Source organism: Theropithecus gelada, chromosome 6 (assembly GCF_003255815.1).
Source record: "Theropithecus gelada isolate Dixy chromosome 6, Tgel_1.0, whole genome shotgun sequence".
Lineage (NCBI taxonomy): Eukaryota > Metazoa > Chordata > Mammalia > Primates > Cercopithecidae > Theropithecus > Theropithecus gelada.
This window is the reverse complement of record NC_037673.1, coordinates 35,195,428-35,214,162: the sequence shown is the minus strand read 5'-3', so window position 1 is coordinate 35,214,162 and position 18,735 is coordinate 35,195,428. Positions and strand designations below refer to the sequence as shown.

At 36.0% G+C, this 18,735-nt stretch overlaps 1 protein-coding gene and 1 non-coding gene across 2 annotated transcripts in view; one reads left to right on the top strand and one right to left on the bottom strand.

Annotated features, from left to right (window-relative positions):
• SPEF2 (sperm flagellar 2) overlaps positions 1-18,735 on the bottom strand; it is a 196,068-nt gene that overhangs the window by 162,647 nt on the left and 14,686 nt on the right. The window contains exons 3-6 of the mRNA XM_025387975.1: positions 9,704-9,956; positions 6,877-7,047; positions 4,587-4,727; positions 1,906-1,970 (exon numbers count right to left, since the gene is read on the bottom strand). Of these exons, the coding sequence (XP_025243760.1) occupies positions 1,906-1,970; positions 4,587-4,727; positions 6,877-7,047; positions 9,704-9,956 (630 nt within the window). The remainder of the gene's footprint in view (positions 1-1,905; positions 1,971-4,586; positions 4,728-6,876; positions 7,048-9,703; positions 9,957-18,735) is intronic.
• On the top strand, positions 18,314-18,374 carry LOC112627238. The gene has a single exon (XR_003120088.1). It is a non-coding gene; the product is annotated as a U7 small nuclear RNA (small nuclear RNA).

The following is an 18,735-nucleotide window of genomic DNA, read 5'->3' as shown; positions in this document are numbered from 1 at the left end:
TCTGGCAGGACCAAGTGGAGGCTTCTGTGAAGAAGGGACCTGACACTACTATTCCCCTCCCTTTTCTCTCCAAATAGAGCCCCAACTTTATGCAGGGAAACAGTGTGTCCAGTTAAAGACTACATTTCCCAGCTTCCCACTCTGCCAGGTGTGACCATGTGACTGAATGCTTTCCAATAAGATATAAGCAGAAATGTTATATGGGACTTCTGGGAAGGTTTTTGAAAGAAGCTATTTCAGATAGGAGATAACTACTTTTTTTGTCTGTCTTCCTTCCTGATATCTGGAACATGGGCCAAGTGGCCGGAGTCCCAGCAACCAACTTGTATCATGAATGTAACCTTGAGGATGAAAACCACACAACAGGACAGTGAGGCAAAAGTGAAGAGAGGAGGAGCCTCAGTCCTTGATAACCTTGGAGCTACAGCATACGCTATGGGCTGCTTACCTTCTGATTTCTATTACATGAGAGACAAGCAGATTTCCCTCTAATTTCATTCACTGTTGTTTTGGGGTTTCTGAAACTAACTGATAGAGACCTAGGGTGTGGTTGGGTTGGCAAAGGCAATAGGGAGCAGGTAAATGTTTGCAGCTGTAATGCACAGGGATGATCTTTAAGACATTTAATAACTGACATGGCAAGGACACTAACCAATAGATATAGATACTGGTGCAGGGCCTGGGAGACAGTGCTGTGTTTCATCTTAACTCTGGTTGCTAAACTGTGTGGAAACTGATGGGTCCCAGGAAAGGGGCAGGCCAGGGAGCTACAGAAGGTAGCATTCATCAAGTAGCAAAGTATTCAGTAGTTTAAGATGGTCTTTTTGGTGGACACCATCTGTTTATCACCACAGAGCCTGTGGCTAGAGAGGTGGGTGAAATAATTAGAAGAAATTGGTGCTTTCATGGGCCAAGGTCAGGGTAGGTGTGTACTAGGGTTCAAGTGGTGGCTGCATGGATAAGGAGACATGGATTATGTTGCTTTTATGGGTCAGGAGCAACACTGATAAATGGGAGTGGGAATCAGAATAGGGCATCAGGAGTTTCCGCAGAGAGTAGGAGGAAAGGTGATGTACATAAGTATTCTCCATTTTGCTTGATTTTCTTTCTTACATCTGACTTCATCATTTCTTCCTTATGGCTCTGATTGTCCTTGTTCCTCCTCATTTGACTGTCTCTCCCTTCCTTCAGAAAATTTTAATATAAAAATGAAGTATGTAATTTTTTTCTGCTTTTCTTTAGAATTAGTACCTTCTTTAACAGAGATTTATCTCATATTTCATAAGATGTAAATGCATAGAGTTTGGATTGTTTCCATTTAAAAATGTAAAAAAACCCAAGCTGTTCCTACATATGTCATCTCTAATGAATTACTTACTGTGAATCAATGACCTCCCATAGAAAACAAAGTGTGAAGGAGCTTTATCTTTAGGTAAATGAAGCCAATTAATGAGGAACTTTGTTCAATGAACCCACCAAAGTGACAGTCTTAGTGACATTTGTTCAATGAACTCATTCACTCAACTTCCTACTGCTGGTGTCTATGCTAACTGCTGAGAGTCTAATAAAAGATTTACTGTGACAAACTTAAATTAGTGGTACCTTGAAACAATTTTAGTGAATGTTTAAAAAATATGTGTGAACTTAGAATAATAAACATAGCACAGAAAAATAAATCAACTTTACATTTCATAATAGTCACTTTCTCTAGATGTTTATAAAAGTTGCTAACAAACAATCTGAACTTTAGCTCATTTATCTTCCCTAATATACTCTCTGAATCAACATTCTTCAGAGTGAAAAGATCCTGGAATAGCTCTTCCAGATAAACTATTTCTAAATATTCAAAAGCTAAGTGTAGAACATAATGCAGTTTTGTGATTATTAAAATAGCTCACATCTCACCTTTCTTTTGCTTGGAGATCCTTCTTTATTAATGCTTCGAACTTCTTAATTTCATTGGCCACATCCTTTAAAGAAAATTCATTATCAGTTCTCTGCATCTAAAAACCATTGAAACATCTTCATTTACCATATTCATTCAAGTTTATAAAATGACATGTACTACTAATTCAAGGTAATTAGGATATGAAAAGCTGCATTCTAAAATTTTTTTTATAATTTTGATTTGTTGCTTTTAGACTGGGATAACTATACCTAAAAGAATGTGAAAATTGCCTCCCCTGAATCATTTACTTCATGATTTTGACAGGGCACCAAAGGGCATTTCATTAGAATACAGATTGTCAAAGAGTCAGGACATACATTTTTGGATACAAATACTTCTTTTTCTTTCTTTCTTTCTTTTTTTCTTTTTTTTTTTTTTTTTTGAGCCTCACTTTTTTTTTTTTAATTTTTATTTTTTGAGACTCACAGAGTGAGTCTCACTCTGTTGCCCAGGTTAGAATGCAGTGGCGCGATCTCGGCTCAAGGCAACTTCCACCTCCCGGGTTCAAGTGATTCTTCTGCCTCAGCCTTCCAAGTAGCTGGGATCACAGGCATGCGCCACCACACCCGGCTAACTTTTGTATTTTTAACATAGACGGGGTTTCACCATGTTGACAAGGGTGGTCTCAAACTCCTGACCTCATGCGATCCTCCCGCGGCCTCCCAAAGTCAAATATTTCTTTAAAAATTGTTGTCTCGGGTGTTTTAAACAATATTAAACAATATTAAATATTTTGTAATATTTAAATATTTACACTATTAATTTGTTATCTGAAGTTTAACTTTAGCTCACCTTTGTGTTTTACAAACATTTTTAAAAAAACTTTAATCAGGCCAGGTGCAGTGGCTCACACCTGTAATCCCAATACTCTGGGAGGCCGAGGTCAGCGGTTTGCTTGAGCCCAGGAGTTCGAGACCAGCCTTGCGTACCTATGGTCCCAGCTACTCAGGAGGCTGAGGCGGGAGGATCACTTGAGCCTGGGAGGTTGAGGCTGCAATGATCCATGATTTTACCACTGCACTCCAGCCTGGGCAACAGAGTAAGACCGTGTCAAAAAAGAAAAAAAAAAAAAAAAAAAAAAAACTTTATTCAACTCAGGGACATACGAGAGAGAGATACGGAAATGGAATCAGATAAAAGCCTCTGTAGGTGGTAATTTTACAATCCAGTACAGAATATTTTGTTAATATTTAAAAAACAAAAAAATGTGAACTAATGTAAAATTCAATGGATATAGGAATCAGAGAGATCTGTCAATCTCTGCTTTACTACCACTGGGTAAAACATGTCAACTGCCTGGGTCTCAGTTTCCTCATCTACAAAATCGGAAAAATAATACCCTACGTAGAGAGTTATTTACAAATTACAGATAATGTGAAGTGTCCAATCCACAGCTTGATATACAGCACATGTTCAATAAATGGTAGCTATTAATCATCTTTATAGGTCACATGAGAGAATATGAATCATCATTGTAGCAGTATGCAGTGTGAATTGCAGGAATTTGTATCAAACTGAACTGTAACATTGTTCTCCTGGGAAATATAATCAGATTGCATCTTACTGAAATGATTGACAGTTGGTGTGGTCTAGTAAAATGTCACTGGTATAGGTATCTTAAATTTAAATATACTGATAGCAATAAGTCACTTACCATTCCTGGGATTTATAGAAAAATAGTGTGGTATGATGAGGAGGAATTGAGTAAAAGTATATAGTAGGAATGGCATATGTATGCTATGTATACCTTGACTGGCCCCTGCTGTACCCATGGTAGTTATGACCTGCTATGGTTTGTATGATTGTCCCTGAAACCACATGTGAAATCTGATCCCAGTGTTGAAGGTGGAACCTAATGGGAGGTGTCTGGTTCATGGTGGTGGATCCCTCATGAATAGACTGATGCCCTCCCTGTGGGTAAGTGAGTTCTTACTCTGTTAGTTCTCATGAGAGCTATTTGTTAAAAAGAGCCTGGCACCTCCTCTCTCACTCTCTTTTTCCCTCATGAATAGATTGATTCCCTCCCTAGGGGTGGGTTCTCACTCTGTTAGTTCCCATGAAAGCTGGTTGTTAAAAAGAACCTGGCACTTTCTCTCTCCCTCTCTCCCTCCCTACCCACTCTCTCTCACTTTCTCTCTCTCCATGTAATGTCTGCACATGCTGGCTCCACTTCCCCTCCCCCTTCTCCTTACTAAGGCCCTCACCAGATGCCCAGTCTTGAATCTTCCAACCTTCAGAACCATAAGCGACATAAACCTCTTTTTCTTTATAAATTACCCAGCCTCAGGTATTCTTTTATAGCAACACAAATGGATAAGACATGACCCGTTACAACAGCACCCATTCTGACCTACTTTGTTATTGACCACAGAATCTTTTTCAACACAGGAGTCCAGACTGCCATTTAATAGGAGTTTGCCATTGCTGGCCTAAAGCTATATTCTTTGTTCTGAACAAGTAACAATATAAAATGAGTTGAATATGCATATAGTAGAGGAATTCTGAATGAGAAAGGACAAAGTCAGAGATAATTTGGAAAGCAAGTGTGAAGTTTTGGAAGGTCTCTCTATATGTTTCAAGGGGAGATTATTCTTTAGTTAAGACAAACACAGCACACTATTAAAGGATTATCACTTACCTCTGCCTCTTTTTTCTTTTTCATCATTTTTTGGGCCTCGAGTGCTTTCAAAGTACGATTTGATGCAGGTTTAGGAATCTGTATAATAGCTGCTTGGATTTTGGCCATTATTTCATTTTGTCGTCTTCTGTTTAAGTATTGCTGAATATCCCATATACATTAGTTTAGTGATTCAGAGTAACAGAATAGGCAATATAATACACTCATAGGTACAAATATATAAAAATTATCTATTGAAATTTTCAGAACCCAGCAATTAGCCAAGGGACTAGGTGTCACAATTGTGTAATGTTAAGAAGCACGTGTCATTATGACTTACTCTGAAAAGTATGATGTTAAAACACAATTCTGGAATCTGAAAATTGTATCTATCAAATGTCTGTATTTTCATTCTGTGTGCTGATACTAAAAGGACAATAAAGATGTCCCAAATCTAAATAAGAGTATAATTCTTTCCCAATCCTACTGTCATGACCTTACCAAGCATGGGAAGAAAAAAATTCTATCTCTGAAGATGGTCCAATTAGAAAATTCTATCTAGGAGACAGTTTCTAGGTGGGCTCCTGGGAAACCCAATAAAAATGACAAACTTCCCCAAAACCCAGTCACACTTAAACAATGAGTTCAGGGGCAACCTCAAACATTGAATTAACACTAAATTATGTGATATAATTATTGGATCATCTCTTCTGTATGTAGGCAGTAGTTATTTTAAGAAGAATATAAGTAGGAGAATGTAACTGAAAAGAAAAAGTGACTGAAAATCAGATAAAGTATTTTAAATGATTTAAGAGGTAATATGTGAAACTAATCATGACTTTACTACTAATACATTATATTAGAACTAATATGATCATTAGTTCCCATGTCCTACGATAAAAAATTTCAATTTACCATTAAAAAGGCCTAAATAATAGACAATTTTCATTTCATTTTCTAAAATATGAATATTTATTTAATTGCAATATGTGTATCTTTTTTTCTTAAAACCAGGAAGACACAGGGTCTCCCTTTTGCCTTATTTGTTCCCTATGATCATTTTGAACATAATTTATTTCAGAATATTTAATGGTATTATATTTCCTTTTTCTCAACTTTCTTGGAGACCGTCTGCATTAGGCTTGGCACTAATGGACAGGCTGATTCCACATAAATTAGAGTCACTGCAGTTGGCCTCAACTTAAACACTACTTTAAGAGTGCGTTCTCTCTTTATCATGTAACACCAAAGGGAAATATAATCCTTTATTTACCCTCTGGCAAGTCATAGAATTACATGACTGCTTTACATTGTATTATATATAAATTGTACTCCAGTTAGTCCACTCTTCTTCTTGAAGCTACAAAAACATCCAATTCTGAACTCTGAGGCAGGTAGAAATAAGCATCCCTGTTTTTATAGTTGGGGAAATTGAAGCTGAGAGTTGTTTAGAGGCTGACTCAATGTTAACTAGCTTGCAAGTGATCTTCCAGTTTGTTTGTCATCTTTTCATTCTTCCCTACAAAGAGCTGACTATGTTCAGAATAGAATTGCTTATCATTCCAAATAAATCCATGAATTTAAAAAGTGATTTTACAGGGCAATGGGAAGAACTACATAATTCTTTTGCCTGTAGTTTACACATTCCATATACCCAGTCACCTGAAATACTCTTAAAAATCTTTAATGATTCCATGTACCATTATTCTCTCATCTACAAAGGCACAGAAGATCATTAAAGAGTTTTAAAGAAATTTGAGAAGGAGCAGAGAGTTAGTCAAAGCAAGAAGCAAGGGCCAGAAATAAGTTAAGAGTTGTTCAGGTTAAAAAGGTACGCAAGTTGAAAAGGTAAGCAAGCAAAGGATTACCTCACATTTCCAAGAACAGAGAAATAGGGCAGGACTAAAGGTTGCAAAAGAGGAGAAAGCGAGGGGACAATGTCTGATCTATCTCCCTCAGTGGTGACAATGGCAAGTGCCTTTGACCAATGGGGTAGCTAGTAGCAACCCTCCATCCCTAAAGCAGCTGAAACAATGATTTCTACCAGTGAAGGTAATGCAGTTATCTTGCCACTCCACAGGATGGCAGTTCTTGTTCTCAGTCACAAGTAGAGGGGACAGTCAGCAAGAGTCAGGATGGAGAAAAGGAGCAGGGGAGAGATAGAAAGGGTGAGAGTAGGGCAGGACAAAGTCATGCATCAGGAAAGTGCAACTTGTGCTCCACTACTGCTTATGCAATGTGTACTATAGGCATAAATCACAAACTGTATACTATGCACTAATGAATTTCTGAAAAAATAGTTCTATAGAACCTTTTTTATATCAAAAAATCTTTGCTCTTCTTTGAGTTTTTGAAATCTTTCAAGTTTCTCAAAATGCGAATGGGCAAGATCTTCTTTCACGTGTTTATATTTTTCTTGAAACCTGTATGTAATCCGCATCAGATTGAAATCAGTTTGACGTGGGATCATGTGTCTAAGTCTCTAAATGAAAAAAGCATTTCAAAAGATTTTGTTATTAGAGAATAAAAAGCACATGTTCATTATAAGCACAAATAAAATTTGTCTTCAAAACGAAATTCTTTAAATTACTATTGTTGATAGTTAAGCTAAATCCAAGCCCGTTCCAATTACTCATATTTTTAATTGATGTAAGAGCAATTACAAAAACATTATCCTTTGTGTTCCTTCTTACAAAATAGCCTCGTATATACTTTTATAGTTAAACTTTTTACACTGAGTTTAATTTTCAATAAGTGGTATTTATATTCTTGGAAATATATTTTTGCAAAAATAATTTCATTAAACCAATTTTAACATGTAAGAGATAATATAAGAAGCTCGATTCTTCCCATGCTTAGCCACTGCTTAGTAAAAAGTGAAGAAACGTGAAAACTTCCTAGGTTTGTGTTTCAGCTTTCCCACTTACTAGCTGCATAAAATTGGGCAAGTTACCTAATCCATCTGTGCCTTAGTTTCATCCTCTGTAAAATGGGATTAATGAAAGTACCTATCTTTTATGGCTGTTGTGAAGATCAAGTAAAATAATATTCACAAAGCACCTGAAACAGGGCTTGGCACATCACTAGGCATGCCGTTCAATAAATTTCAACCTTATTAATATTACCTGCATCTCTTCTCATCCAGTATCAAAGAAGATGGCATTTCTACTTCTTTCCTACGATAGATATCACCTCTTCCACATGAACCATTGATTGTATATTCCTCTTTCCGTCCCCAGAGGGCCTCTTTCCATCTGGTCCTCGTACCATTTTCATCTCTCCTGCCACTGACTCTTTTTCTCAATTGATAAGTGGCCCCAGTCTCTAGGTCCATAAAACAAGCAATCTCATACTTCACTTGAGCTTTTCTTTCCTACTGTTCTCTTCTTTACCTCCACATTTCTTGAAAGAATAATCTATGCTACCCTCTTCCTCATCTCCAAAGTCCTTCTCAACTCACTGCAATCCATATCACTCTAATGAAACATTTTTCTCTCCCTAATATGTAAGCTCTAAGAGGGTTGGGGCTTTTCCTGTGTGTTTCTTGTGCAAGTGCTTGACAAAAAGTAGGAGCCCAATAAATATCTGTTCAGTGAATGAATTATTGACTCTGGAAGTTCACCCATGACCAACATCAAATGAGCTAATAGGCTCTTGTTTGTCTTCATCTACACAGCTCTTATAGCACTTGCCACTGTTGACCGCTTTACATTTTATTATATATAAACTCCACTCCAGTTAGTCCACTCTTCTTCTTGAAGCTACAAAAATGTCCAATTCTGAACTCTGAGGCAGGTAGAAATAAGCATCCTGTTTTTATAGTTGGGGAAATTGAAGCTAAGAGTTGTTTAGAGGCTCGCTCAATGTTAACCAGCTTGCAAGTGAAGGAGGCTGAATGCAATATTAAATTATTCATATTAAGCCTAATCTAATTTCTAGCTCTCAAGGAGTGCTGAGTCCATTCTGCTACTAGACTTATAATGATATCCATGAAGAATGGACAAATATAAACATGGAGATGGCCCTCATATCTATTATGTCATTGCTGCTTCAAAAATTAAATTTAAAAATATAATTCTATCCATTGATATTTACTATTTTGCATGAGTGCAGCACTCATGATTGTTCCAGAGGCCTGTAAAAGTTAACACACTTCATTTGCCATAGGAAATGCATAAGAATGGGAGAGAATTGTCAACTAAAAAGTCATATCAATTAGTCAATAACACATTTAATGAGTATTTACAACGTTTGAAGCATTGTACTAGACATATTCATCAAGTCTGATACACTAAAAATCTGGTAAGGTCATATGACAAATAAATAATGAATACTTAGCCAACAATATCAGTATCAGGAGGGTAAAACCAAGAGAGTGAGAATTACTTACAATCTAGAGTTCCAAAGGAAGAAACCATGTGTACTGGGCTGCACAGTACATGAGGAACAGTTTGGGGAAGAGGAGAGATGAGAAGGGTGAGTTTGGGTGTGAGGGAAGGAAAAGCAGGAATAGACAGTCATATTTAAGGACAGACTGTCAATTAACATAGAAGAAAGAAATACCATACTGAGGACTAGAAAAAAGTAAAAATAGGTTTCTGAGCAGAAGAATCCAATAAAAGTAAAATTTAGGGAAGATTCATTTAGCAGTTGATTGACTTATCCGGGAGATTGAGAGACATTTTAGCAGGTTGTTGCAGTAGCTGATAAGAAGATCTGGGTAGATATGATGGGGTAGAAACAGCAAGAGAGGAGCAGGCACAAAAAGTATTAGGCCTATAGTCCTAGCTACTCGGGAGGCTCAGGCAGGAGGACTGCTTGAGCTCAGGAGTTCAAGACCAGCATGGGCAAAAAAGCAAGGCCCTGTCTCTCTAAAACAACAACAACAACAAAAAGTACTGGAAATTAGGAAAAGAGTTTGATAAGCTATTGCCAGTATGGATAGGATAGAGAGAGACATCAAAAATGGCTAAATAAATTCAAAATATTAATATAAAATAAAACCCAAGTATGGCCAGTAACATATGTAAGGGATATATATGCCTAATGAGGTTTCTTTGAGAAATCAATATCATTGTCATTTCTCTTTATCAAATTTTACATTGTGACATGCTTATTATGCTTTTTTATGTACCTACCTCTCGAAAAGTTTCACTTTTCATGTGTTGAAGTCTTAAATTTGTCAGAGGTTGCATGGTTTGCATCTCCACTCCAGTCAGTCCACTTTTCTTCTTTTTCTGAAGAGCAATGTACAATTGATATAACAGCTTTGTTGCCACCCCAGGCTTTTCTGTGATGATGCCATGGGCCACATTCTGATCAAACTGCACACCCAGAAGGTGAAGTGTTGGCTCCAAGCGAGAAAAATTATTAAGTTTGGCACTTGAAACCCTGGACAGTAAAATATTTTACATAATTAGACATTAGCATTAAATTAAAGACAACAAACATCAGAAATATTATTATCCAGTATTTTGAATTATTTCATGTTCTTTTAGCTGTATCATTCCTCTGTAAAACCACTCTAATGCAAATACATTGAGATTTTTTATTGACCATGCCTACCTGAACTCCATGCATTCATTTCTCTTAAATGACTACACTAAAATTTTCTGCCCTAAATTGACAGTAGAATTTCTTCAGAAGTGAATACAGAATTCACAACACCTAAACCTGATATATTGTTCCTAGTATACTATTTCTCAAGAGATTGCATCCGGTAGTGGTTCTAAATCTTTTGTTTTTGAATCACAGATACCTTTGAAAATCTGACGCTATGGAACCTTTTTTACAGAAAAGAAAACATACATTTATATATATAGACAAAGCGTGTATAACATCTTATAGCATGTTTTTGAGCCTCTTACAATCTAACCTAAAAGCACCCATCCTCTAAAAGGATGTGGAGCTGAGGAAATATAAGAGTGATTTCTAAATATGAATGAGGAGCCAGCACCACAAGATGGACAATGTCAACAAAAATACTGATGCAATATCTTGAATTCATGTTCTGGTCATGTGGTGTAACTTACTGTCCTGTTTCCTCTGTGTATTAATAACTCTTTTAACAGAAATATTTAGCAGCATATATTTAGTATATTATGCTGCATCAATCAAACTTCAAATAAAATATTTTAAATTAATAAAAGAGAAACAGGCCTCGGAGGAGACAAGAAGAGATAATGCATGCTACAAGAAAACCTCAGCATGAGACTAAATATACTTTTTTAAAGGTCTTCTCAGGTCCAGTTTTACAATCCGTTTCTCCACAAATCACGATACAGTTGGAGATACAACATTTGTCTATAATGACTCAGGTAAAGTAGACTATATTTTGAGGAATATGATTGTGAAAGAAGATAGTCAAATCAATGACATGTGCTTCTATTCTCTAGAAAGGCATCTATCACCCCTTTTGATCTTCCATCATAGTCATCCTTTCACGCCCTTCCCATCCTAGGAGTCCTGTGTGCTTTGCTCACTACACATAATTGGAAAGATGTGAACTGAGAGCCATCGGTCAGAGCTTTGGTCTGGGTTATAACCTTGGGCTACAGATTTTAGGGGCATGCTAATTCAGGAGGGAGAGTCCAAAAGCAAACATTACCCATTTCCAAATTTTGTCAAAGCTTAGCCCTGCACTCAAGAAAAAGAAGAGGTTTCTCTTTCTCTCACTTGTATCATGTGGCTCCCAGAATGCAGTTAACAAGCCTGTAAATGTTATAGTTCAGTTACCTACTAGGGTTTAAATGTATTTTACAAACTGGCCAAAGTGCACAGGTCTAATAATACTTCTCTCTGGAAACTTATTTCTAATCAATCAAATTTGGGGAACAGAACTTGTGTGTAAATTGGTGGAAGCCTACTCTTGTTAAAGCATGGGTAGAATCAGAATGGCAGGATAATCAACAGTTGTTTTTTGAGCACGGAAAAACCGCTGGGACATCTTTGCTCTGGAGATAGAGCATATGAGGTAAACGATGACCTCTGAGGGAATTAAGAAATGTGTGTTAGGAAAAACTTTTCCCTCTCTAATAGCAATCCTTACTTGCTAAGAGATCTTGCCATCTGGTGAGGGAATACATCCTCTTACAAGGTAAGTAGTAGCTGCCCTCCCAGAAATTGTCTTGACTATTTACTTTAAAAAAAACAAATCTTCTCAAGTTTCACTATTTGTGAAGGAATAAAAATATTCAAAATCAGGGAATTCTTTCAGAGTTAGATGAGTATTCTTAGAATTAAATTATTTCCAAGATGAATAATTTTAAGTTATTTACAAAATATATTTCCAGTTTACATTTTAAACTAAAGAAACTAAAAGTGTTAGATAATATCCCCAAATCTTAGGCTATGACAAAAAAGGGATTGTTTTCCCGACCAAATATACCATTACAAAGGTCATACTCATAAGATGTACTGATCCTTGTCTTATTTAAAAGACCATCTGCCCTGGGGAAAAAAATGGGTTGTTCCAAGAATTGAAGATGGATGATATTTGGTTCTCAATACAAGTAGGACCCTCTTCCCACATTAAGGAATGCAGTGACTCTTGGTGAGAGAGAGTTAGTCCTTTGTAGTATATGACAAGCAGGGCTGTTACAAAGGACACACACCTGTCCAAAGGTGGAACAAGAGTATGAAATCTACCCTCTGTTCAGATTGCTAAGCCTTGTTCCTGGCATGAGACTGCTTCATCCAAAATGTGGCTCCTTTTTCCTTGTAAAAAGGCCTTTCTGTTCACCAAAGCCTGCATTTTTACAGTCATTTCCAGCCAGATGGGGACCCTTTTTCCATTTCACAAAAAGCCCTCTGTGGTCCTGCCAACAACAGCCACTTTGGTACACCTGAAACACTGCATCTGCGATCTGGTCAGGATGGTCCTTTAACTTTTCCATGGTTAAGCAGATATCCTCTCTGATATCTCTGATTTTTTCATTGGAAACAATATTACGAGCCTGCTATGGACCAGGACAATGCTTGGAGCACAAAGAATAAACACACTCTGCAACTTTCAGGATCTTTGCAGTCTAGTTGAGGGGTAAACATTCATTTATCATTCATCAAACATTGTTTGCTCTCCTTCATGTGGCAGGCACTCTGATAAGAACTGATATATAAATAAATAATTATAACTTGATAACGATAATGTAATAAGGAAAGGGATGTCCAAAGTTTTGTTAGAACAAAGAGAAAAGGGGGACTACATCTACTAAGAAAGTAAAAGAAGAGTTTAGAGAAGGAATAGATTTTTAGCTGGCACTTCAGAATAAACACAAGTTTCTCATGGTAGAACTGAAAAAATAACATTAATCTGCAAAGGTGCAAGGCATAACAAAAACATATGATGTGTGTGTGGACCAGAGAAGCTTAGGTTAGGATTCTAGGTTAATGGGAAATGTGGCTGGAAAGGTGAATGAAGGTCACACTGAGAAGCACCTTATAAAGCCATGAACTTGAGAGCGATAGAGACCTGAACACTCAAATTTCTTAAGCTGATGGGGATATCACACCTAGAGATATGAGTGTAGAGTTTTAGCTTCATGTTGGGAAGTCTAAACAAGGTCTCTATCTGTAGAATTTACTAGGAAATGTAGGCATTCATTAATTTAAAAAAACATTGACTGAAAGTTAAATATGTACCAGGATTCTGTTAAGCCCTAAAGATATAAAGAAAAATAACCTAACACCCCTAACTTCATGGTGTTTTGTGCAATGTGAAAGAAACACAGATGAAGAAACTGACAGCAAAGTGATCAGTGTTATAAAAATTAAATGTGTAGGTTGAGTTTCTAACTTTCATAAAAGGATAGACAGCAACAACAACAAAAGGATTGGACATCTGGTTATGTGCAAGTCATAACACATCAATCTATACATGTTAAGAACTCCTGAAAAATCACAAAAAAAGAAAAGGAGGGCATAGACACTGACCTACCTACCCTGGCATTCTTATACCTTGGAGGCTAATCCAGCTTCTATTGGCAGCAGCAAAGCTAGGAACAGAGGGAGCGAAGAGCTGAGAGGTGAGGCAGAGTGGGGAGCCGGGGCTAACAAAGAATTTATATGTCATGCCCTTGAGGAAGAGATGTGTAATATGAGATGTAGGTATGGGTTAGGATGTTACCCTGTACACCAGAAGGTCAAGAAATTGGATGGGATTAGCAAAACAGGGTTTATTTGGTATGCTAGTATAGTTCTAATCTATGGCTTCTTTTGTGTCATACAGTTACTATATGTACAACTAGGATAATCTAGATTATGAAAGAATAATTCCTCTAGCATGAAAATATCAGAGATTCTTTTGCTCAGAAGTCTTATAACACAGGTGTAGCTTCATAAAGGCCTATCATTTCAGACAAACAAAAATAAGAAGCACTTGAGCAGGAAGTATCAGGTTAAAATATTATGGATTTGAAGTAGATCTTCATAAATGGCAGAGCGAGAACCTCCAAAAATCTGGTCCTCCTTAAAGACAACAATAAAACTGACAAAAAATTGTAAAAATCAACTTTTTCATAACTCTGGTAATGAGCTAAAGGCTTGCAACAACTCAAGGAGCATTTATTTAAGAAAAGTTCCTTAATAGTGGTAAGGACAGAGAGCTTTTTGTCATTTTAGCTTGCTCCATGTCTATACCCCTCTCCCTAGCTCCATGGCGGCTGTGAAAACCAGCAGCAGACTTACAACCATGGCAGCTATAAAAACCAGCAGTTTAGCAGTCATCAAAGCAGCAGACAGATTTGAAGTGCCTCCGAAGTCCTGTCTTCAGAGTGTTGCTTTTTTTTTTTTTTTTTTTTGAGACAGTCTTACTCTGTCACCCAGGCTGGAGTGCAACAGCATAATCTTAGCTCATTGCAACCTCCATCTCCCAGGTTCAAGAGATTCTCCTGCCTCAGCCTCCCGAATAGCTGGGATTAAAGGTGCCCACCACCACGCCCAGCTAATTTTTTGGTATTTTTAGCAGAGACAGGGTTTCACCATGTTGGCCAGGCTGGTCTCAAACTCCTGACCTCAGGTGATCCACCCGCCTTGGCCTCCCAAAGTGTTAGGATTACAGGCATGAGCCACCACACCTGGTCCAGAGTGTTGCTATTTAACTATTTAACCCAGTAGTGTTGTGAAAATCCCCATTTTCACACCTTGTCAATATTTGACCTAACAGAGCTTACTCACTGAAAAAAGTCCTATCCCAAGGGTGTTAGGAAAAAACAATCATAGCAATTGTTTATAATCACAGTTACTTGAGACAGTAAAACCAACTGGAACAAAGAGGAGCCTGGCCAAAAACTTAAAAGGAAGACCTATGAATGAGATGTCTGTTAGGGACTCTGAGGCCATATGCATGTGTAGGAATGTATGGATGCCTAGGAAAGACATGAGGAGGTCCAAATCTCTCACCTTTGGCTGACTTTGAGATGTTGCACAAGCAGGAAGTAAAGGCTAAGGGAAAGTTGTAAACTGTCAGAGCATTGAAAACATGCCATAAGCCACTCATAGAGTTTCTTAGCAAAGGAAAATGTATTGGTCCAAGGTGTTAAAAGATATCTCTGTTCAATTGCTGACCACTAAGCAAATCAACTAAAGACTTCAGGTGCAGTATACAAGAGGGAATATAGACTTCACAGAATTAGTCCAGGAGAGTTACTAAACAAACAAACAAACAAACAAACAAACAAACAAACAAAAAGCAGAAGCAGCAGCAACAACAACAAACTCTGGGAATATGTAATAGTCTGAATTGACACATTATATTATTTTAAATGTCCAATTTTCAAAAATTATGAGACACACAAAGAAGCAAGAAAGTATGACCTATAAACAAGGAAAAAAAAAGGTGAATAGAAACTCTGTGGGGAAGTCTTGGACAAAGACCTGCAATGACCTATTATAAATATGTTAAAGAAAGGAAAATAAACTATGTTTATAAACCCTCTTCCTGTTTAGAAAAAAAAAGTGCAGCTCACTGCCAGTGCTCATTTAATTTTACATAAACACATTCTATGAGGCTGAAGCAAATCTCACTAATTTTCAATGTGAAAATAAAATATAAAGACTGTTCTTGGAATTATTTCTAAACAGAACAAACACCAGAATCATCAGAATCATGTATTTTGGAAACATTGGATTCACCAAATAAATATTTGGCCAACAACTGTTGGAGAACGATGTTAACATTATACATAGGAATGCTATGTTTTCTAGGATTTGATATTTTTGGTGATCGATAAATACTACATTTTGTAAATAGAAATACTACTGCTAAAAATAGAATCCTGTAAATAGAATGATGCCTTTTGTTTCCAAAGTCAAAACACTAGAGCAATGCAAAAACAATAATAAAAGCAAGATATTTCATGGTAAAGTTATCTCAGGGTAAATGCTTCACCTGCAAGCACTGCCAGCTAGTGCTCTCAGGGTAAATGGGAAAATGGTTAAAGTTCAAATAAAGTATGAGAACACTGTTTCAACAAAAAGAGAGCATCAATAAAGAAACAGAAATTATAAAATTAGGAACACAGTGAAATTTTGAAGTTGAGAAGTACAACTGAAATAAAAACATTCACAATAATAGTTCAACAGCAAACTAGAGTTGGCAGAGGAAAGAATCCGAGATCTGAGAACCCAAAGATAGGTCAACTAAAACTATTCAGGAAAGGAAAAAAAAAAGCATGAAGAAAAATGACCAGAACCTCAAAACACATACATCCACTCTAATCATGAGAAACACATCAGAGAAATTCCACCTGAGGGAAAATCACTTCACTAGTATGCTTCAAAACTGTCAAGATCATCGAAAATAAGAAAAGTCTGTCTGAGAAAGTATCACATTCAAGAAGAGCCTAAGCACATATGATATGATATGCTGGATGGGATCCTGGAACAAGAAAGACATTAGGTAAAAAATTACAAAAAAAAATCTAAATGGCATATAGATTTTATTTGATAATAATATACAAATATTGGCTCATTAATTGTAACAAATGTACCACACCAATGTAAGATGCTAGCAATATGTACAAATAGATATGTACAATACAGGAAATCTCTGTATTATGTCAATAATTTTTCTGTAAATCTAAAACTGTTCTGTAACAAAAAGTTTATTTAATAATGAACAAAGTCTCAGAGACCTACAGGACATCACCAAGTATACCAATATACACATAATTGGTGAATGATATGGGAGAGAGAAAGAAAGGGGACAAAAATAATCTTTGGAGAAATAGTGGCCAAAATTTCACAAATGTGATGAAAGATACGGATCCACACATCCAAGAAGCTTAATGAACTGCAGTACGTTAGTCACAAAGATGTCTACACCTAGACATATTATAGTCAAACTGTTGAAAGACAAAGACAGAGAGAATCTTAAAAGCATTAAGAGAAAAATAAGTCATCAAATACAAGAGTTTCTCTATAAAATAAACAGCTGACTTATCAGAAATTAGGGAGGCCAGAAGGCAGCTGGATGACATGGTCACAGTGCTGAAAAAGAAAAACTGCAAATCAAGAATTCTATGACTGGTAAAAATATGTATCAAAACTGAAGGATAAACAAAAACTAAGATAACTCATTGTTAACATACCTGCCCTATAAGAAATACTAAAGAGAATCTTCAAGTCCTAAATGAAAGGACAATATACAGTAACTCAAATCACATGAATAAATTTTAAAGCACGTCAGTAGAAGTAACTACATAGAGTAACATAAAAAATAGTTTAAATATATTTTTGTTTGTAACTATTTTCCTCTCCTTATCTGATTTAAAAGTTAAGTGCATACAGCAATAATTATAAAACTGACTTGATGGATTTAAGATGTAATTTGTAGGACAACAATAGCATAAAAAAAGGAGGAGACAATTGAGCTACACTGGAGCAAATTTTTTTTCTATACTAATGAAATTAAAGTAGTATTAATCTGAATAGTTTGATTTAAATTAAAATATTAATTGTAATCTTCATGAAAACCACTCAGAAAATGACTCAAAAAATACAGTAAAGGAAACAATAAGGGAATTAAAATGGTATTAGAAAATATCTAACACAAAAGAAGGCAGTAGTAGAGCAGTGAAAAAGACATAAAACATATACACAACAAATATCAAAATTGCACACTCAAATCTTCCTTCATAATTATATTGTAAATAAATGGATTAAATAACTACAATTACAAACAGGGAATTGGCAGAACAGATATACAATCCAATCATATGCTTTCTACAAGAAAATACACTTTAGATTCAAATACACAAATTTATTGAAAGTAAAAGGATGGAAAAACATGTATCAAGCAAATAATAACCAAAACAGGACTAGAGTGACTATAGTATCAGGCAAAATTGACTTTAAGAAAAAAAAAAGTACTAGTTGATACTAAGAATATTTTATATTGTTAAAAAGGTCAGTCCCTCAAGAAGACATAACAATTATAAACATATATGCATCTAACAATGGAGTCACAAAATACATGGGGCAAAAACTGAAAGAATTAGAGGGAGAAATAGACAATTCAACAAGAACAATTTGAGACTTTGGCTCCAACTTTCAATAGTGGATACAGCAACCAGGCAGAAGAGCAGTAAGGAAATGTAAGACCTGGATAACACTATAAACCAACTGGACCTCACAGATATCTGTAAACACACTCTATTGAACAATAATAGAATATACATTCTCTTCAAGTACATACGAAACATTTTCAAAAGGAGAATATATGTTAGACCATTTTTAAAAACAGCTTCAATAAGTGTTGCAGCTCTTTTAGAATTTGTCTAGCTGGTTTTATAGGTTTTACCAGAAACCTTTCACCAAAAAAAAAATTTCATTAAGTTTAAAGAGATTGAAATAACTGTGTTGTCCAATGACATTGTAATTAAATTAGAAATAAGTAACACAGCAAATTAGGAAAATTCAAAAGTATGTGGAAATTAAATGACATCCTCCTAAATAATAAAGAATCAAAGAAGAAATCACAAGGGAAATTAGAATATTATTTGAGATAAATAAAGATGCAAAATGACATACCAAAACTTACCTGATACAGCTAAATCAGTGCTTACAGGGAAATTTATAGCCATCAATGCAAATGTTAAAAAAGAAAATCTAAAATAAAAAAGTTAACCATCCATAACAAGAAACTACAAAAAGAAAACTAAATCCAAAACAA